This window comes from Aspergillus pseudotamarii (assembly GCF_009193445.1).
Source record: "Aspergillus pseudotamarii strain CBS 117625 unplaced genomic scaffold BDV38scaffold_3, whole genome shotgun sequence".
NCBI classification, from domain to species: domain Eukaryota; kingdom Fungi; phylum Ascomycota; class Eurotiomycetes; order Eurotiales; family Aspergillaceae; genus Aspergillus; species Aspergillus pseudotamarii.
Genome location: NW_022475017.1, coordinates 568,887 through 588,742, shown reverse-complemented (window position 1 = coordinate 588,742; position 19,856 = coordinate 568,887). Strand labels below are relative to the sequence as shown.

The following is a 19,856-nucleotide window of genomic DNA, read 5'->3' as shown; positions in this document are numbered from 1 at the left end:
GATCCAGCCTAGAATTTCAGATCAACCCAAACGACTGTCTCCTCGCATAATTAGTTGGTCAGTTCTTGATATTAGAATATTGAGCAATAATACTTAGGTAGCTATGTAGAAGAGAGTGGATACATGGTGACCTCATTAGCTTCTCTTTAGTTGCCTATTCCAACTGGAAAATCAGCTCAGGTAATGATTTTCTGTTACGTTATATATTTTCCATCGGGCAAGAGATAGCGATCAGGTTTAGGCACGCTCACTACTCGATCCTTGCGAACAAATATTTAAGAAATATCTATTAAGCTTGGTGTGATGAATAAAAAGTGTCAAATATAATTAACAAAGGAATAATCTCCCATAATAGCGCTAGAAACTCTTTGCAGTCAAAGTTGGACTTGGATTCACGTGCCACAAGGGAGACACGGGTTCTGCCGCACCCTAAATACCCCACAATTTACCAGGACGTCACTCAATCGAATACATATGCTTCAAAGAGTTTGAGACCATGGCCAACCTGCTGCGCAGATATGTTGCACCCAGGGAAACCGCTCGTCATATCGCGACGATCCTGGGGTTTCCCTCTAAGGTTTCAATTGCTGCCAACTACTACGAGGACGCCTGCAAGGAGATCGCGAGTCTAGCCTCTGCGATCTCCGCGTTTGAGCCTGTGCGCCTATACACGCGCCCAGAAGATGTCCCGAAAGCACGAGCTCTGGTCAGCAAAAGTATTGCCAATTTTAACGGCACAGATTCAAACATCAGCATCATTCCGTTCAGCACAAACCATTTGTGGGTCCGCGACACCGGTCCCGTCTACGTCTATGGGACTGGCGCGCATGCTAAGGATCGCTTTGCTGTCAACTTTCGATTCAGTGAATGGGGTAAGAAAGACGATATCGGCGACCATTACCGAGCTACAGATGGACTGGACTGGCCCGTGATGGGACCTGAGCAAATCAAAGAGAATGCAATTTTCGCTCGACAAGTCATTGCCCACGATGTTTCTCCAGCTACAGTCGTTGAGGTCGAGTCCAAAGTGTGCTTAGAGGGGGGCGCATTAGTTCTAGATGGTGATGGCACGCTCCTCGCGACGGAGAGCAGCATTCTGAACGAGAACCGCAACCCGGGTCTTTCTCGTGCTGATATCGAAGAGGAGCTGCACCGTCTGTTGGGCGTTGAGAAGATTATTTGGTTCCCTGGCAAGCGAGATCTCGATGTCACCGATGTCCACGCCGATGCCGAGCTTAACTTTGTTCGACCGGGTGTGGTGGTCCTCTCCAGGCCGCACCCCAGTGTACCGAAGCCTTGGCAAGATGTGCACAACGAGATCCGAGATACTTTGGATCGGGAAGTCGATGCAAGGGGGCGTCGCTTTGAGGTGCACATCGTGGAGGAGCCGGATCCCACTATATTTGGAGATTCATCCTATCCTGACCCGGCAACGAATTATGTCAACTTCTACTTTGTCAATGGTGGCCTCATCCTCCCTCAATTTGGGGATGTCGTCCGAGACTCAGAGGCCATTTCCACCTTGCAAAGACTGTGCCCTGAACATAAAGTCACACCAGTACCTGTCCGTGCCCTCCCATTGGCTGGCGGTGTTATACACTGCTCGACCCAGCCTGTCGTTGCGGTCGGCGAGCATTGAAAATATTGATATTGCGAAGTTGACTTTCCCTAAGCAAGAGTACCTATATTGCTCATCTGGCCTTATTGGATTATAATATGGCATAATATGACTATCTCCGCTCTATCGTCATTATTTATTCATCACGTGCGTTCCTGGGCCAGGGAGGAAAAGCTCACGTATATAAACCCTGGTTGAATCAATAATAGTATTTTTGATCCATCGAACTTTAAGGGTCAATAATGATCCGTTTCTAGTGGACTATGCTTGTATGACTTCCGTAAATAAGTGTTTCCTTAACCACACGGGTGGTAATGACGCCTTATCCAACGGGTAGGTACTATAGTATGCAAGCATTATTATATCATTTGCCAGTCACTCAAAGACTCCTAGATCTTAACTCATGAATCATGCCCACTGGTATCCATTACTCCCGGTAGTCGACCCATCATACTGATACTTCTCCTCCATCTCGTAATACCTATTGAATCCGACACCTTCACAGACCTCATCGTACGACAACACCGTAGGCGGCTTTCCCACCATGAATGACCCCTTAATGGCCTCCAGTGTCTCCCGAATACTCTTCAATTTAGCCGCCACCAGTGTCCAGGGATACGCAACGGCAGAGTATCCCAGCTCAGCCAAATCTTTAGCCGAGAGGTTTTCCGTCTTTCCGCCTTCGATGATATTCGCAAACACAGGGAAGTCGAGGTCCTTTCGTAGACGCAACATCGTTTCACGGTTGGGGAGGGCTTCGACGAAGACGCAATCCACACCAATCTTGATAGCCTCCCGAGCTCTTTCCAGGGCTTCATCGTAGCCGTGGATGAGGCTATCGGTTCGTGCCATGATCCAGATATCGAGGCCTTCATTACGGGCGTCGACGGCTGCGCGCCAGCGGGCATAGGCTTCGCTTCGGGAGACGACGGCTTTACCTTTTGTGTGGCCGCAACCTGTAGATTGTTATCTTCATCGTCCTTTCAGACAGAAACATTGTTTTATCTAGGTAGTGAACTCACGTTTTGGCCACGTTTGGTCTTCAATCATAATGCCCGCTGCACCAGCTCGTGCAAACCTGTTACAATCCATTAGCACCCGACCATACAAGTAAATAAAATTATAAAAGACAGGTACATACCCCTCAACCGTCCTCCTTACATTCATAGGCCCCCCATATCCAGTATCACCATCGACAAGAACGGGCACGTTAGTCGCCCTCACGACTTCCTGGACCTTGGCCGCCACTTCCTGGAAGGCAATGTACCCCGTATCCGGGAGTGCAAAGGCCGATGCCATTGCGTATCCCGCAAGGAAGATGATGGGAAACCCCGCTTCTTCGCACAACTTGGAACTCAAAGCGTCATAGCTGCAAACGTGGGCAACGATTTTGCTTGGATCATTGTGGGCTTCGAGAACCATGCTGCGGAGGCGGGAGGCTTGGAGGGAAGGGATCTTGCCCCGGCTGTTTGGAATGGTGACTGGTATGTCCTGTGTCTTGCCATCGGTGTTTGTTTGTACTGGTGTGCTGGAATCGAAGTGGAAGGGGTAGCGGTTTGTGTTGACGATTGATTTTGACATTGTTATGGTTCGGTTTCGAGTCTTGTTGGTTGCGGTTTCGTGATTTTATGTGTCGGGTAGGTTGGTAGGTGAGAGAACTTGTATATCTCGACTGCACGGCGGAGAAAAATGATTCGAAGACGTACACCTTTTAAACGTACAAGTATATGAAGTTCAATGACTCCGATCTCGGAGTATAGGACAGCAAAAGTGTCCTTTCATTGCTAGCTAGAGCAAGTACGTGGATGCGTTGTGGATAAGCAGATTGTTCTTCCCGAACTCTTCGGTCTTCGGGTCGGATAAGCGCGGTACATGAGCGATGCCGAAGAGGAGCTACAACCGGTCCTATCCGGGAGGGAAATGCTGATTCGCGACACGTTTTCACTGGAAAGGCGGGACTGGATGGAATGATTGCATAATTCTCGTTGCTATATCTATTTGCTACGAAATAAAGTCGCTCATTCACCTCCTACCTGCGGCAAATTCAACAGGAAATCCAACGAATCAAGCTCCAACCCGATGGAGACGCCCTCGCCGTTGAAATTGAACGGCGCAATATTCGGGTCAAATGGCTGGGCCCACCATGAGTTCATCTCCGGCGTCACAAAAGCGTCGGTGGACTGGTGGTCTGGGTAACCGCTGGATGCACTGTGCATATGGGGTTGCCCGCGCGGGTGTGCCATGGTTAACGGCTCTGGTGTTTGTACGTTACAGCGATGGTGATCTGGGTTGATGGTCTTGACACACTCAGAGATAAAATTTGCTCGAAACCGATCGACATGCTTTTCTATAAGCCTCGCGTACCGCAGTGAGAAGTCCATGTCGTCTGTACCAGACGAGCGCAAAGCAAGGATACATCGATCTAGTGTGTAGAGAGAGGCTTGTAGATCTGTATGGTGTGCCCCAAGACTTATAGCCTTGAGGAGATAAACTGATGATGAGGTGACACACACAAGAGTGCGTAGTGGTGCGTATCGTAGCATACCATCGGCTGCCATATGAGTGGCAATTTCTAGAACTCTCCTGCTGCTTTGAATAACATCACGAATGAAATCTTGATCGTGGGGCAGAAGACATGTATCGAGTGATTCGCGGCTCGTATCACCCATCCAGCTAACCCCCCTTGCAACAGCCCTCTCAACCACCGCCTGAATGGCAAGGGCACTGGTGTACGCTTTGAGGTGATGGTACTCAATTAACAATAATGGCCTGAGGTCCTTGGGTGTATCTGACTCAGTTTTCATTAATATCTAAGCCGTAGCCGCTGATGGAGAAAGATGACATACCCGTCGCATTGTTGAATTCATCATGCCATTTAGCCAAAGAAGGCGTAAAATGTTGTAATAGAGTATTGTAGTGACCAGATGACAGCTGCTGTTTCACATGGGGAATTGACTGGAAGAACAAGGCCGATGCTGTTTTCATGAGACGAGTCAATTCTGTCCATGATTTCATGTACACCTCCCATTGTCTACTTATAGGGTCCGTTATATTACCCTGCGATGCGTCTGGGATGAAGAGGATGCTGTCGGGAATAGGAGAGGGACAGCCCATTTTGACCGCCATCTGAGTGACATAGGTGTAGAGCAGCTTCCGAGCCCGATACACTCTGACTGTCTGGGAGTTAGCTAAAGGGGGTGTATTGGAGTAACCATCGGCAAATACACCCAGTTCGTAACCTAGAGTCACTCCTGCACCAAGCAGCATCCACGACATGCGTTCTGATCGCTTTGCAGGCTCAAACACATCCTCACGCCATCTAATAAGTGGGACGTCCTCACTTGTCTGAAGTCGATTCCGGCGGTCATACGCAGGTGAGATCAGCTCACCATCCCAGCCCTCTGTCTCGGGCGGAAAATGAACGGACCTTGGATTCCAGTCCGAAATCAAGATGAGACTTTCAATCGAGCCCACAATCCTGGTTTTGGCGGTCGAGTACTTTTCCTGTCCAAACATAATACGGCGGATCAAGAGTTCACAGTACTGCCATAACCGATGGTGAATAAAATGGCTCCGAGAGATTCCACCGGCCCCTGGTAAAACAAAGTATCGCGAAGCTATCATTAACATGGTGCAGCAAAGCATGGGTTCCTCAACGATCAGCTGTTCATGGTTTTTATGATCACAATATGCCACTGTAGGGACTGGCGAAAGAGGTGCTAAATATTTGTAAAACCTGCGTCTGTCAGTTCATCCCTCCCTATCTCTTGGCTGTCCAAGGCACTCGTTGCAGCTAACGAACATACAAGTCGATGTAAGTTACAGCTTCTTGCGCCGTAAACCATCCTTGTCGTACAAATCGACATCTATCCCACAGGTCGAGAACATCTTCGCTGGGGTGGGACAGACCGGAGACCGAAACCAGCCCACTTGCAGAAACAACCGTTGGGCTCTTGTCTCTGATGGTGCCTGCCTGGTCCATTGCGTGGGAGGATGAGGATTCACCTACATCGGCACGGGCAGCATCAAATAGCACATCCAACGCATCGCTAGGTCGCGCCAAAATTGTAGACATTACCCGACCAGAAAGGGATGGATTATCTTGGCCGTCAGATCCAGGTAGATGATGTGGGTCCGGTTCGGATGCAGCAGTCGATATCACCCTCGGTGTCCTATCTTCATGCCGGTGCCCAGTGTCCGATGGTCGCTCCTGTATTCTCGTTCGATGCAAGCTTTCTGGAGCGTGGCCTTGTACCAGTGACCACCTTGGAGCCTGTCGGTGTTTCCCCACCTTTCCGCTCGCCTCGAACACACACTCGCGGTGTTCCCTTTCGCATTTCGCACACGGTGGTTCATCACCAAGGAGACATCGGACCTTGCGAGCGCGGCAACTCACGCACGCCACATAGCTGCGTTTATACGTCTTGCCGGGATTCACATGTGGTCCTTTCGGGTTTCTGGGAGGCATGTTGACCACCATTTCATATCAAGTCGGGTGAAGAGATGCGTTGAGTGGCAAGCGCCACGGATATAAGCGGCATCGATGTGGGGTTGCTGTGCAGCCAACCATTTGGCCCATACATATACCCACTACCCATGTAGCAGTTGTCCTAGTCATAGCATCATTGAAAGTTCTACTTGATAAAAGGAAAAGTTCTACATAATCTTGCTCTTCGATATTAATTTTGTATCTGATTTCTTATACACTGTGGTCACTCGTGACCCACCCTTAGAAAACGAGCACCCCTTTTTTAGCTTAAACTAAACAAGGAAATAGTCGGAAAACAATAAATCTATGAAAAGATGTCTTTCCATTTTTCAACTGCACGGCTACTAAAGCTAATAGTATTATTGCTATAGAAACTGTACTCTGCATGTATACCCAGCCGTGTCATAGAATTTTTCTCTCTTTATTCTAGTTGGCTTATGAAAACTTATTTTGTCTGCGATGTAAAGCCTCATGATTCCCAATAGTAAGATTTCCCTAGTATGATATGTCAGGGTCGTCCCCGACGTTTATGATATTACCTCTAATGATAAGTAGGTATTTCTACTACCTGCAATGAATTAACCGGTTCCTTAGTCCACTTGTCGTGGGCAAGCCCTAACGTCTAGTATCATTAACATGCTCCGTTGTCTCCATAAGGCGAACAATTGTGATTGCATCACGCAACGTCCGGCTCATGTGGCCACGAACGGCTCCCTCTTCCAAAGTCACCAAACCGCCAATGGTGCACCCTTCAGACGAAGCTCCCTGGTCTTTTAGCAAGGCGGGATATATCCCACTTTGCAGCATTCCTATTTGCGATCAATGGTGGCTTGAAGGCTGCTTGCGCATTAGCATGATGGCTAAATGGAATGGACATCTTGACGTCGATCTGTACGTAAGAACATGTAGGATATTAGTCGTGTAATGAGAGTATTGGACTACTCTTCAGGTGGCTGGATCCCCTTATCCACCCTGTCCTTTATGCATCCTGTCATAACTCCATACATTATGAATCAGATGTGCCGAAGCTTTAGGTCGGATTAGGACTCCGATGCCGTCATCCTGTGGATATCGGTGGGTAAGACCTCGGATTTGAAGCTAGTTGGTGTCGTGGAGATATACCTGATAGGAAATGCGTTAAGCCAGCCCATTAATGTTCCCACGGGGATTATTACTTGCTCTGTCTGGCCTTATCCGGATAAAACAACTCCTTTAAGAAAGCTGATTTCAATTTGAGATGTACGCTTGCAGAGAGAAACATACAACGCAGGCCATTCGTGATTGCTAAATACTCCTATCTATCACTATAGCACTCCCATCACTGGCCTAAAGAACCCAGCCACCAGCCTAGTTCGACCCCTAACCTTCCTCCCTGATCATACATCACCAAGTGCCCTGCGTCTTCGATCACTACCACATCTCGAGCACCCAGCTTCTCCTTCAGTCTGTGGGCTGTCTCCACAGGAATCCACCTATCCTCCTTGCCCCAGATGATTCTCACTGGCATTCTCTTGCCTACCTCAGGGTACTTTCCCTCCACTTCATCCGTGTGGCGACTATTTGCCTGAACCATCTGTCTCACAAAGCCCTTCCTCCCTTTCTCACTACTGATCCACGGCCTCTTCAACATCCCCATCGTCTCCTTCCCCAACTCAGTATATGCCGCGTCTCGAATGTATGATTCCACAACTCCCTCAAACACTGGTCCAGTCAACGCGTTAAACACTTCCTCATTGTCCGCCATCAATTTAAACAACGGCTGGCCAAATGGTCCCAATGCAACCACATTAAGCAGACATAGGCTCGCATACTCGCAACCATGTAATATGTGGGCACGCAAGGTCATCAGCCCTCCATGATCATGTGCGATGACATGGGCCTTTGGGTGTTTCCAACCCTGAGCCCAGTAGTGATACAGCGCAGCGAAGACCTCTGACTGCTGCGCCAGATCGGCATCCAATGCGACTTGTTTAGTAATGATATCTTCCTTACCCGGGAGTGGCTGCCCGAGGGGGCTCTCGCCAAAACCGGGGTTGTCGAAGAGGTAGACATGGAAATATCTGGCAAATGATCGTGCGTACGTATCCCAGACTCGTGATGACCAGGGGGTACCATGGACAAAGATCAGCGGTGGTAAGGCATCGTCACCAAGAGCGGTCCACCGGATTTGGTAGCTGTGGGTAGTAGTAGAGTAGTGAAAGATTTGGTTTAAGTGGATGGAATCCATGTTTCTCGATATGGTAATAGAAGTATAGTATACGAGTTTAGTAAAGGAAAATGGAAGTTGGTAGCATGTATATTAACTTAAAAGACCCCATAGGTAACCCCGCAGCATTAGTAATGCGATCAGTCCAAAGTCTGGGGCAACGGACTCCAGACTATCCGAGTGTTAATTGGTAAAGCCTGATTGGCGCTTCGATCTGTTATGTACTATCTTATGTAGAACGCATAGCTACCACACTTACAGATAGCTGAAATGCGCGCGACACACATGTAGATCATTGGCCGGCGTATCTGATATATTGCTAACAATTACTGGCTTCAAAGCAGCTTGTCACCGGAAAGCGCCTGCCTGATATGTCGTAGGGTTGGTGCCCATGGTCCTGAGCCCATTCATAAACTAAGATACCATCTGGTCCTCATGCTCTATGTGTCGGCTTTGTACCCGAGTCGTCCTTTCGGGTTTGCCGATGTAGCAGTAGCCCAGGCATAAATTGTCTAATACCATGTCTAGTAGGGCCCACAGTACTTCTAGCCAATCATAGTGACTAAAACGCTCGGACTATCACCTAGTCCGCTTCCGAAGACACTTACCGCTTCTTTTAAGTTTAAAGGATTTATTCAATCTGCAGGCCCCATGGCCCCTAATTTTTAGGCACTACCACTATTAACTTTCGGGCACTGCAATCCCTAGGATTAGGGCTTAGTCTCTGGATATCTACACCACCACCAATACTACCACGACTATAATAATTAATCACAGTATCCTACTCCACAGTAGTATTTTATAATGCCCTACTCTACTACTATCATGTTAGAGTCTATATAAAAATCATAACTACAAATATGTGGCAGTCTTGGCTTAATGCTAACGCCAAGCGGCCAAGGTTTTCGGTAAAAAAAATGGCTGGTTAGGCTGCGAGATTCAGTCCGCCGGGACCACTGGCCGCTTGCGTCGATGACCAAAAGGAACCCTTAATACACCCCCAAACCTGACATTTCCCCCTTCATATAACTCTTACATAAAACCATGAAGTCTCCAATCCCCGATTATCTGCGACAGGTGTTGGAAAAGGCCCGCCCGGATACCTCCGGAAAGCTTGCCAGCTATATCGATGTGCTGGCTAAAGCGGACCCCTCCAAGATGGCCGTGGCGCTGTCGACCGTAGACGGGAATCTATACTCGGTCGGGGACGACCAGGTTGAGTTCTCCATCCAGTCTATTTCCAAGGCCTTCGTTTATGCCCTGGCCATCAATGATGCCGGGCTGCCACGCGTCTTGGAGAAAATCGGCGTGGAACCATCGGGCGACGCATTCAACAAGCTATCGTTGCAACCCGGCACCCACCGGCCAATGAACCCCATGATCAATGCCGGTGCGATCACCGCCCACACACTGGTGGCAGGGGAGAATGCCACGGTGGAACAACGAGTTGATCGCATATTGAAGGCAGTGTCCAAAGTGGCAGGTCGGAAGTTGCAAGTGGATGAAGAAGTCTACGAGGCCGAGCTCAAGGACGCCAATCGGAATATGGGCATCGGTTACATGCTCAAGGCAGCGGGGATCATCTCGTGTGATCCACAGGAGGCCGTCCGCGGTTATATCCGCCAATGTGCCATTAAGGCCAATGTCCGCGACCTGGCAGTGATGGCAGCAACCCTCGGCAATGCGGGTGTGCATCCCATAACGGGAGAACAGATCATGCCCCACCAAAGCGCCCGCCAGGTCTTGTCGGTCATGACTACCTGTGGCATGTACGATTCCTCTGGTGACTGGGTGTCTCGGGTTGGCATGCCCGCAAAGAGTGGCGTGGCGGGTGGGATCATCGGCACCCTTCCCGGTCAAGTCGGCATTGCCGTCTTCTCGCCGAAGCTGGACGAGCGTGGCAATAGCGTCCGAGGAGTCAAGATGTTTGAGCAGCTCTCATCTGAAATGGGCCTCCACATGATGGACAGCAGCCAGGTGGGTAGAGCCACCGTGCGCACATGGACGATGACGATTGCAGGCGGCGCCGATCAACCACACGAGTGCGAACAGGAGGTACCTGTCTTTGGTCTGCGAGGTGCAGTCCGTTTCGCGGGCTCCGAACGACTTACCCGTGCGATTGTGCGCGAGATCAGCCCTCCAAACCCTGCCGACCCCGGCTCTGGGCGACACACAAACGCTTGTGCCGTCATCTTCATGCTCCGAGATACCTATTCCCTCAATTACGTCGCACTGCGAATTATTAGTGAAGACATCCGTCGCCTTCTTGAGGCAGGTAAAAATGTGGTGGTGATAGACCCTGCCAAGGTCCTTACAATTGACGGGAATCCTGCGTTTGAAGAGAAATCACCCCGTGTGGTCAACGACGAAGCTGAGGCGCGTCATTATATCGGTGGTCAAGGCTGCAGGGCCGTTTCCCATAGTGATGAGCTTTATTGAAGACCGGATACTACCATAGAAAGAGGAGAGAGTTCGGCGTGCTTTTGATTATACAGTAACGGCTTGATAACAACGATATATCCTCGCTGCTTAAAAATCTCTGAATTCAACCGAAACCAGATAGATGAATAAACCGATATTCAAAACGGCACACGGTAGTAGGTTGAGGTAAGAGAGCCAATGAATTTCCATTCCTGAGTCGAATAGTTTAGAATCGTTGAGAACATGCCCACAAACTATGCGGCAGACGACCTGGTAGGCGATTAGTATCACACTGGCAATGGAGCTGAGGAAGCCGCCGTGAGCGGAGAAGTACGTTGTAAAGTGAAGCATGGTCAAGCCGGAGCCAAGTTGCCAGCGATATTTGTGCCAACCTGGGCAAAGCGCAAAGGTCTGCATCTATGTTGTGATTACATGTGTGCTTTGAGACAGCGGACATTGCAGTATATTGAGGGTCAGTTTTGAGTAAAGGTTTGTGGCTATCAACATGTCACAATGCCGACCACAACTATATATATTACCAAACCACTTTCCAATCGTCATGCAACAAAAGGATAACGCCCTCCAACTAAGTCAACAGGCGAAAGTGATTATGCTTATCGCCCACAGCACTAACATCAATGGGACCATCACCCTGTGGCACAGGACCGAATTCCCGATCTCTACGTCTGTTCTCGGCGGCGTAGGAGAAATGGAGGACCAGTCCGACGGGTACAATAATTCCTGTGAGACCACAGCCAATGGCTGTTCCCTTGATGAAGTAAGGTCTATGATACGTTAGTCCATATGAGTGACAATATTTTAGAAGTAGGTCGTCATTAGGATCTAGGGGAAGGCAGTGAACGTACGCAGCGCTATTGGGATACATAAAGGAGGCCAAGAATGAAGAGCATTGACCGATAATCGCGAGCAATGACATTCCAATTCCCTTCTTCGTGTCACCAGCATTGTTATTGAGCATCCAGGTCATGTTGATCGCCAATGCAGGGAAGACACCACAGCTAGTGAGCCAAATGGCGACGTACCGCACTGCCGTTCCCGTCTGCGTGGCTAACAGGGCATACCCCACGGTCGCGACACTGGCGGAGATGGCTAGGATCCACCCGCGCGATCCATATCGGTCCGAGAGCCATGCCACAAGTATGCTGGATAGGAACGCACCGAAATATGGTGGTGCAGTAAGGCCCTGTGCCTGCACGGAATCATAGCCCATCTCGTGGACGATGGTGGGAAGAAAGTTGGACAACCCGGCGAAGGAATAGTTGCAACAGAAATGGAGACATGCATGGCAGTAGTTCTTATAGTCCGTCAGACCGGCGAATAATTGAGCTCTGGAAAGTGAGCTCTTGCGCGTTGTGTCGCGAGTTTCCATGCGCTCTACTGCGAAAGTGCGTTCTTCGTTTGTGAAGAACTTCGCGGTCGAGGGAGAGTCCATCAGCACAAACCAGACAATAGGCGCAATGACAATTGACGGCGACCCCTCTGACATAATAAGATTAGCATTTAATTCTACTTGAAGTGCATAGTCGGCTGTAGCTCATTTACCGATCAAAAATATTAACCTCCAGGGCTCCATGTGGGAACGAATTTGGGAGATTCCATATGCGATGGCGCCTGCAATGCAGTTGGCGATGGGGCTGGACCCAAGCAGGATAGAGACACGTGTACCCAGTTCGTGACGTTTATAGCATAGTGATAGGTAGTATGGGACGCCAGCCCCAAATCCTGCCTCCAGGACACCCAGCCCTACTCGGCAAGCGATCAAGCCCGCCATGTTATGGACAAGCCCTGAGCACATTGCGCAAACGCCCCACCTTGGGTTGTCAGTTGGATCTTTCGTTGAGATTTGAAAACAAGTCAGTCCCTTTGGCATGGTGGACGTACAATAGACATAATCCTGTCACGTAGATGTGTGCTGGGAAAACTTTCCAGCAAAGAACTAGCCACTCTAGACAGGTGTATGTAATGTAAAAGGAGTTCAGTACCCAGGACCACTATCCTAGAGTGTTATCAGTAGCTCAAAATTATTATGGGGAGAGTTGACATGCCTGGTAGCTGGTGAGACCAAGGTCCTCCTGCGCCCCCGCAGTCTTTGCATTCCCGATGTTTCCACGGTCAAGGTACGAAATGACATACAAGACCCACACTAGGGGCAGCACCCATATATCATACTAATGTGATATATGAGCCGGGGGACGATCTCCATCGAGAGGCTTATTTACCTTGCGGACAATGCGAGCATTTAACAATCGCATCTGCTCTCTTTGCTCCGCGACATAGTTCTCTCCCGCTTCGATTTTCATGTCGTCCAGGTTCTCCACATGATTGGATGAGCCCATAGTTTGTTTGGCCGTTTTTGTAGCCATAGTCATATTGGAATGGGTAAAGGACGTTATCTAAAAAGAGAAATCTACATGCGGTAGAGATTGGCTTTATATAATAAGCTTCATGCGGAGCTCTGCTGTCTCGGATGTCTCCTATCCAAGCACAGCTTACCCCAGGGTGTGTAACGATAAAGGCCAGATCATATGAGAAAGAGGTCGGGATTGGTATCCAGCTAGCCATGAGACCCTACTTATACGGGCCTACGTAATAGAGCAATCCAGCTGAGAACAAAGAGGTCAGACACTGAGAGACGTAGTGGCTAACAGTAACTTTCCCCATACCCCAGACTTTGTCCAACCCCAGACTTTCCCCACATGAGCTGGTGACGGAATGTACCTTCGCTTACCCACCTTAGAGGATAAGTGGGAAAGCTTAATTCGTACTTCTCAAGAGGGGAAGGCCAGTACAAGGGCGATTCGGACACTCGCGGGTTTTACCGGTTAAGAGAAGTTGTACGGCTATACGAGGGTCGTTCGGCTCTCAGAACGTGGTTTAACATACTACAAGATGCTATGTCCGCTAGAGAATATATGAGCTAAAGTTAACAAAGGACTCCCTGTTGCGGGGTATCATAGTAAAGCTTACGTCAAGAATCACCTCCAATATCTGTGCTACACCGGCAATTTAGGGACATTGATTTCGGCAGATTCTTGAAGCAGCCGATATCGGCTTCCACGAGACAGGTCCTTCACTTCGCTCTGTTTCCCGTGCCAAGCGCAGAGCACATTATAGCAGCTATGACGGGTAGCAGACAGATGTGACGCTGACGTATCTTTCTTATTGGTAACTTTGTTTATCCTTTGCTATTTCCTATCGGGACCGGCGAATGCATCGATAGCTCGGCAGTACTTATATAAAGACAGTATGCCTCAGAAGATAATCAATAAAGCCATGAATAGAGATTGAGATCACTCAGCATCTCATATCTTATGCCTTGGGTCCACTACGTCCTGGGTATAAAATTTAACAGAGAGTATTGCTTCCAGCCTGTAGAGCTATTTCATCAGTGGCCTTCTAATGCTACCCAGTGTAAGAGGAGGAATATCGCGATCGCTTATGTGGAGTTACTCTAATGGCCTATAGAAAGGTGCAGGGCCTAGAAGGAGAAAGTCGTCAGATAATACGTCTGTGGCAAAATCTTCTCTTGGTTCATGGGGATTGCGAATAATCAACCTTCAAAGAAAAGGAAAACATCGAAGAATCTATATAACCTCGGGCCTTCGTGTGCAAAGTAAAGATCTCCGAAGCCGGAGTCCACAAAGCCTCTTTGGTTAAAGTTAAATGGACAGCCTATGGACGCATCATCCGTAGCAGATATCCCTTAGGTTCCCGTCACCCTCTGTGTAGGTGCAGGTTGCGATGCGGGGTGATAGACAAAGAAGGATAACTACTCTGGTCTACTCACAGCACAAGGCTACGATTCGTTCACTTTTGCCAGCGAAATAGGCTGCTTAATGTAGTATTGTGACTTCTTCATACAGTAATCACTAGTTCACTACGTTGTAGTACTAATGAACTCAATAAGGTATCTTATAATATGTTTGGAACTATATCATCATACTATATAGTCACGATGTACAATTTCCTTCAATCCAGTGTATTACTCACACTTGAAGGAGGATGTCTGGTTCCAATCTCCGCCAACGTACGTCGCGCGCTGGGGATATGGACATGTTCTGCGTTGTGCCTGGACACCAAGCGCGGGGGTATCATCGACATACTTGGTAGCAATCAGCTCGGTAGGAGCAGTACCATTTTCGACCCATGCCATCAGAGCCATAATAGCATCATGCTTTCTATCCCGGAAGCCAGGCACACCCCACACGTTACTTCCTGTTAAAGCAGAGGGTTGGTTGGCGGATCCAATATACCAGGGAGCGCCATGCACTGAGCCCGAGCAGTGTTGCATGCCAGGAATGAGGAAGAAACGATAGAAATCATCCAAATCATAACCTAGCGGGATCATAGTTTTCTCAACCTGCTGGTAGTAGTGAATGCTGGATCCGGTTGGGATCTCCCCATCAGCGAATCCATGGTAATGAATCAACTTGCCGCCACGTTGGTAGAATGGGCGCAGGTCATATGTATCTGCGGTAGCATTTCCCGGGTCCAGGAGGTCAGAAAGTTGTATCGTAGCGTAATCCAGATTTTCTGCGGGCCAGCTGGCATCGTTGTACACAAAGTCACGAGGATACGCAATTCCACTAGGCTCATCTACAGAATCGTCGTCTGTGATGATCATCAGAGAAACTTGAGCTTCTGACCCCCAAGCAAAGGAGGGGAAAATGAATGTCTGATTGATATCAACCCAATCATTGTAGACTCGATAGATCGTGTCAAGCTGATCAGCGCTGAAGCAGGTACTGGCGTTGGCTCTGGGGCTGCTGCAAAGCAATGCCTCGAGCCGAAGTTGACAAGCATAACCATCCATTATAATGTTGTCCTTCACACCATCCTGTCCATCACACTGTCGAAGCACTTCAGTGGCCAGGACATCCATCAATTCGGTAGTAACATGGTGAGAGGCGTTGTTCGGCAAGTTATCCAATGCCAGCTTTAGGTCCCAATTTTGCTGATGAGATGTCCACCAAGCACATGCCCCTGCCAGAACACCATCGAAGTCATCGGGGAACATCTGGACCTCTTTCAACCCCTGGCGACCGCCAGTGGAACAGCCGGCGTAGTACGAGTACTCAATATTGTCATTGTAGAATGCTTCTGTTAAAATCTTTCCCAGAGCAACACTGCCATGGAGAGCACGCCAGCCCCAGTCTGTTCTTGTTTCGGGGTTATTCAATGCCCACCCAGCATCACCAGCCTCTTTCACGGAGGAGTTATGCCCGGTGTTTGTTGAAATGACTGCGAAGCCGTAGTTCAACCCAGGTGCCATATCGGCAAACGCAACTTGGCCAGTAAATCCACCATTTCCGTAGGCCATGTAGCGTTTATTCCATGTTTCTGTTGGGAGCCAAAGGCCGAATTCGTAGGAGGATGTAGTGGATGAGCTGACGTTCACGTAGAGTGCGCAGTATTCAGGCAGGTCTGTGTAGTTTCCCAAAGGCCCCTCAAAGGTTTCCGTGGAGGTGAAAGTGCGAGCGTATACGATGCTGACATTGCTAGTGAGATAAGGCGCGAAGAAGCTTGGTTCGCATGTACTGGCAATTGATGCAGCGGGAGCCAATGCGGCAAGGAGCAATGAAGCACGCATTTTATAGTCCAGTTCCAGGCACGACAGCGAAATTAATGACAAGAGGAGAGTGGACGGAACTAGAGTTTCTTCAAGATATACCTCAGGAGATGGGGTAGCCCCTATCCAAAATATATGTAGTAAATATATTCAGCTCGCATACGTATGATAGACGCGTCACCTGCCCAAGTATCTGGGTTAGTGAAGAATGGAACCGTTCGGTATACAGACCATATAGTAGCATGGCTTTTGTAGATCACCGGCGTTCCTCGTCTTCTAGATCAAGGTCTAACCAGTGCGTGAGTGGACCCTGTGGAGTCATCTCAACGAAGGCCGAGCCACCGAGCCGCTGTTGGAAGGCTTCTGGAACACACTACAGAACTCTTCTATTCTACTCCGTAATAACGCCTCCCGTATCTTCGTCAAAGCCAATCCCGCTTGGTATAGATACAGTGCGGGCTAGAGTAACTCTCCACAGTGGAACAAGCAATTGACTTCATGCCCCTGCACTAGTCCACTCTTTTCTAAATTATGTCCCCTTTCTTTTGACGGACATATGCGTATCATTCTCATGGGGTAATGATTGTAGACGATGCCCTAGTAGACCCACCATGATTTCTGCTCGGAGATATATACTAATTGCAATGTCGGGCCTCGGAGGTAACGATCCACTCTGGTGGAGACTAGTCCTCATTCGGCAGTTAAAAGCGGGTCCGTACTAAAGGAGACAAATTCATATCGACAAATATTGTTGCTTTACGTCCACTGTGTCTCTAGGTTCCCCTAAACGCAAGGACTTTACTATTTCTCTCCACTCCCCATTCTCCGACTAATCTCCAAGTTTGAACTATAGCTTTCTTTAATAGGATCCTCGATTTAACTTTTGCGAGAAGCATATATGTGGTACAAACAAACCGAACGATCGGGAAATCCTAAGGCAGCAACACTTATATACAGTTGAAATATCTAGGAGCTGACTCGGGAAATTTTGAACCCACCCGGAACCTTCGTTTGGAAAACGCCGTTTGGATCATATTTTCCTGCAACCTTCTTTAAAAACTTCACCTGTTCTTCCCCAATACTTTGAATGGGATCTTGCCACGAAGCTGCGTAGTTCAGATAAGTGAACGGTACCTTCGTCCCTTGTGCCTCAGTGGTATTCTCAACTGCTGCAATGAACTCCTTGGTCCCATTGAGCATTCGAGCCGAATCGGTTGTATCAGACCACCAATTCGCGATCAGACAGATCACCAGGTCTTTTTCTGGATGAGTACCTGGGGCCAGTCCAAAAGTATCAATAGAGCCGTCTTCGCCTGTCACCGGGGGCACAGCTTGGAAGGTCAGGCTAGATACGAGGCCATCCACACTTGACAGCTCAGTTACTGAACTATTCCAAAGCTGGTAGACATCCTCGAGACCGGTCAGGCTACTTTTGAAGGTCGTTGTGGCCCAAACTCCTCTAGTAGAATGTTAGCCGCGGTCCATCGCTTTCCCGGCACATAAGGCCGTGGTAGGCCAGTCCGTCATGATAGTCGCGTTCCACTTACAGCAAGTTTGCCGGTTGAGCCTCCGACATCTCTTTACTAAAGTCGGAAGAGTTCGAAATCCGCATGGTATTGGAGATCTGCGGCTGGATTTGCGCAAAGCGACGCAGAGAACTGGCGTTGACAACCGGCTTCGAATAAAACATATTGTTTGAGCTCATACGCAGTTCTTTGGCCTTATAGTAAAGGAAACTTTGTTCAATCTCGGCGTCGGGGTCGAAGTTGGCGGGCGTTTTGAACTCTGCAAATGCGGCCAGCTGTGCTGAAACTGCTGATTCTGCATACGCAATACCGCCGCCCCAATATAACCCCTGCTTGAAAGATAGAAGGTCAAATCTAGTCACTACGCCCAGATTATTCTGGCCAGCTTTCAGGGCTGCGAAGAGGTCTGCATTGCTGGTTGCGTTTGCGTTGACGATTTCTCCCGAGGCAAGGACCACTTCCACGTTTGCGACATTATTGGAAGCAAAACCCAGGCGCGGAGAGAAGACCGATAGTCCACCTAGTGATTTCCAGGTATATCAGTTTACGTAATTGGTCGTTGCAAAGAACGACAAAGCTATGAAAAGTGAAGCTTCCATAAACCTACCTCCGGTTAGAAGACCGCCGACTCCAACAGTACCGACACGACCGCCGAGGACAGCAAGTCCACGTTCATCCAAGTACTCATATACCTCAGACCAAAGCGCACCCCCACCAACCGAAGTCACGTTCCCATCTCCATTGACAGAGATATGATTGAGACTTCGCAAATCGAGAGTAATACCCGTGTTTGAATTGGCAAAACCAACATTGGCGGAGTGACCACCTCCCCGCACAGAAAGAATTGCGCCATCAGTAGTTTCAACCTGCTTGATCACCACCGCAACATCCCGTGCGGAGTCTGGACGAACCATGCAGTTGGGCGTCAACCGTTCTTGGACGAAAAAGTACGATGCCACAGCATCATCGTAGCTAGTACTATTTGGAAATGAGACTTGACCAGGTAGGAGCTCCGACAAAGTCACACACACAGCCAAAGAACTGGCTGTGGAGAGTCCCAGAAAGAGAAACAGGAGCAACACGCGGAAAGACATGTTGTCTTTGTCAATGTTGGATACGAATTTGACGACGAGAGAGAGAGCTTTATAACCAATTACAGGGCCTATGGTGACCGAGGCTTTTTCGCACCCCCAGTGCTGACAGACTAACCTGGTAATATAAGTATTCTGTTTACTATACCGCCCCAATGTTGGTCAGGAACATGCAATGCAACACCCCCGACATTTGACCCTAGCCATCTTCATATACGCCGAGAAATTGAATTGAGGGGGCCGAGATGTGGATACCTACGCAATTGCAGCTGCATGTCAGCTGGAAATTCTGGACTAAAGCGCATTAGACTGTCCAAATAAATTAGCAATAAAGGTACTTGATTCGTTGAAGGTACTTTGAATAGTGATTGTTTGGTAGTTATAAACAGGCTGGCGGCCCGAAATACAAGAAATGTGACCATTCAGAACACTGGGAATATATGATATTTTACGATAGTAACTACATAGTGGTTAGTACCATAGAAATCGACTCGCCCGCTTTTCTCACAACTAGGAAAGTTTTTCAGTCGTCTAGCTGGTAGTTACTCATAGGCAAGCTTAACTATTTGATAAAGTTCGACTTTCGGTTGCAGAATCCAAAAACAGAAAAAAAAAAAATAGACGAGAAAAAGAAGAAGAAATTAAAAATATCCATAATGATAATATATAAATAAATCAACCAATAAATCTTGAAATTTCGACCATCTTAGTATTTGGGCAAAATGTTTAAACGTTTCCCATCCCTAGAATCTACAGGTAGAGAGCCGCGAGCCCTGACTGTTTGCTTTTGGGGGCCGTCCTGGTCGGACTTTACCAATATCGCTACTCCACGTGATCTAAGCCCTACAAAATGTATGGCAGGTAGGAAAGGAAGTCGAAATGAACTTGATTCACAGATTTGCGACATTTGTAAAT

At 48.5% G+C, this 19,856-nt stretch overlaps 9 protein-coding genes across 9 annotated transcripts; 2 read left to right on the top strand and 7 right to left on the bottom strand.

The window, feature by feature from the left end:
* The first annotated feature begins 375 nt into the window (after positions 1–375).
* BDV38DRAFT_234294 (agmatine deiminase family protein) lies at positions 376–1,783 on the top strand. The gene has a single exon (XM_032053226.1). It carries the CDS (start codon positions 497–499, stop codon positions 1,637–1,639), a length of 1,143 nt encoding a protein of 380 aa, XP_031919007.1. The 5' UTR covers positions 376–496; the 3' UTR covers positions 1,640–1,783.
* A 243-nt stretch (positions 1,784–2,026) lies between these two features.
* BDV38DRAFT_293424 (isocitrate lyase/PEP mutase family protein) lies at positions 2,027–3,214 on the bottom strand (the record flags this gene model as incomplete). Its single annotated transcript, XM_032062243.1, has 3 exons — positions 2,760–3,214; positions 2,641–2,696; positions 2,027–2,574 (listed from the first exon to the last, which is right to left on the bottom strand). The coding sequence occupies exons 1-3, from the start codon at positions 3,197–3,199 to the stop codon at positions 2,027–2,029; spliced, it is 1,044 nt and encodes a 347-aa protein (XP_031919006.1). The 5' UTR covers positions 3,200–3,214.
* Positions 3,215–3,483: 269 nt separating this feature from the next.
* Positions 3,484–6,086, bottom strand: BDV38DRAFT_293422 (Zn(II)2Cys6 transcription factor; the record flags this gene model as incomplete). The annotated part of the gene is made up of 3 exons (XM_032062242.1): positions 3,484–4,406; positions 4,465–5,354; positions 5,425–6,086. 3 exons carry the CDS (start codon positions 6,084–6,086, stop codon positions 3,637–3,639), a joined length of 2,322 nt encoding a protein of 773 aa, XP_031919005.1. The 3' UTR covers positions 3,484–3,636.
* Positions 6,087–7,425: 1,339 nt separating this feature from the next.
* BDV38DRAFT_277752 (alpha/beta fold hydrolase) lies at positions 7,426–8,334 on the bottom strand (the record flags this gene model as incomplete). The annotated part of the gene is made up of 1 exon (XM_032058558.1): positions 7,426–8,334. One exon carries the CDS (start codon positions 8,332–8,334, stop codon positions 7,426–7,428), a length of 909 nt encoding a protein of 302 aa, XP_031919004.1.
* A 991-nt stretch (positions 8,335–9,325) lies between these two features.
* On the top strand, positions 9,326–11,146 carry BDV38DRAFT_234289 (glutaminase). The gene has a single exon (XM_032053225.1). It carries the CDS (start codon positions 9,358–9,360, stop codon positions 10,750–10,752), a length of 1,395 nt encoding a protein of 464 aa, XP_031919003.1. The 5' UTR covers positions 9,326–9,357; the 3' UTR covers positions 10,753–11,146.
* On the bottom strand, positions 10,798–11,239 carry BDV38DRAFT_95199 (uncharacterized protein). The gene has a single exon (XM_032064178.1). The coding sequence runs from the start codon at positions 11,149–11,151 to the stop codon at positions 10,843–10,845; it is 309 nt and encodes a 102-aa protein (XP_031919002.1). The 5' UTR covers positions 11,152–11,239; the 3' UTR covers positions 10,798–10,842.
* Positions 11,240–11,320: 81 nt separating this feature from the next.
* BDV38DRAFT_267565 (major facilitator superfamily domain-containing protein) lies at positions 11,321–13,118 on the bottom strand (the record flags this gene model as incomplete). The annotated part of the gene is made up of 5 exons (XM_032056619.1): positions 11,321–11,519; positions 11,601–12,234; positions 12,298–12,566; positions 12,637–12,746; positions 12,975–13,118. 5 exons carry the CDS (start codon positions 13,116–13,118, stop codon positions 11,321–11,323), a joined length of 1,356 nt encoding a protein of 451 aa, XP_031919001.1.
* A 1,619-nt stretch (positions 13,119–14,737) lies between these two features.
* BDV38DRAFT_293421 (Tannase/feruloyl esterase) lies at positions 14,738–16,345 on the bottom strand (the record flags this gene model as incomplete). The annotated part of the gene is made up of 1 exon (XM_032062241.1): positions 14,738–16,345. One exon carries the CDS (start codon positions 16,343–16,345, stop codon positions 14,738–14,740), a length of 1,608 nt encoding a protein of 535 aa, XP_031919000.1.
* Positions 16,346–17,290: 945 nt separating this feature from the next.
* On the bottom strand, positions 17,291–18,944 carry BDV38DRAFT_293420 (FAD-binding oxidoreductase; the record flags this gene model as incomplete). The annotated part of the gene is made up of 3 exons (XM_032062240.1): positions 17,291–17,783; positions 17,872–18,370; positions 18,458–18,944. 3 exons carry the CDS (start codon positions 18,942–18,944, stop codon positions 17,291–17,293), a joined length of 1,479 nt encoding a protein of 492 aa, XP_031918999.1.
* Positions 18,945–19,856: the final 912 nt, after the last annotated feature.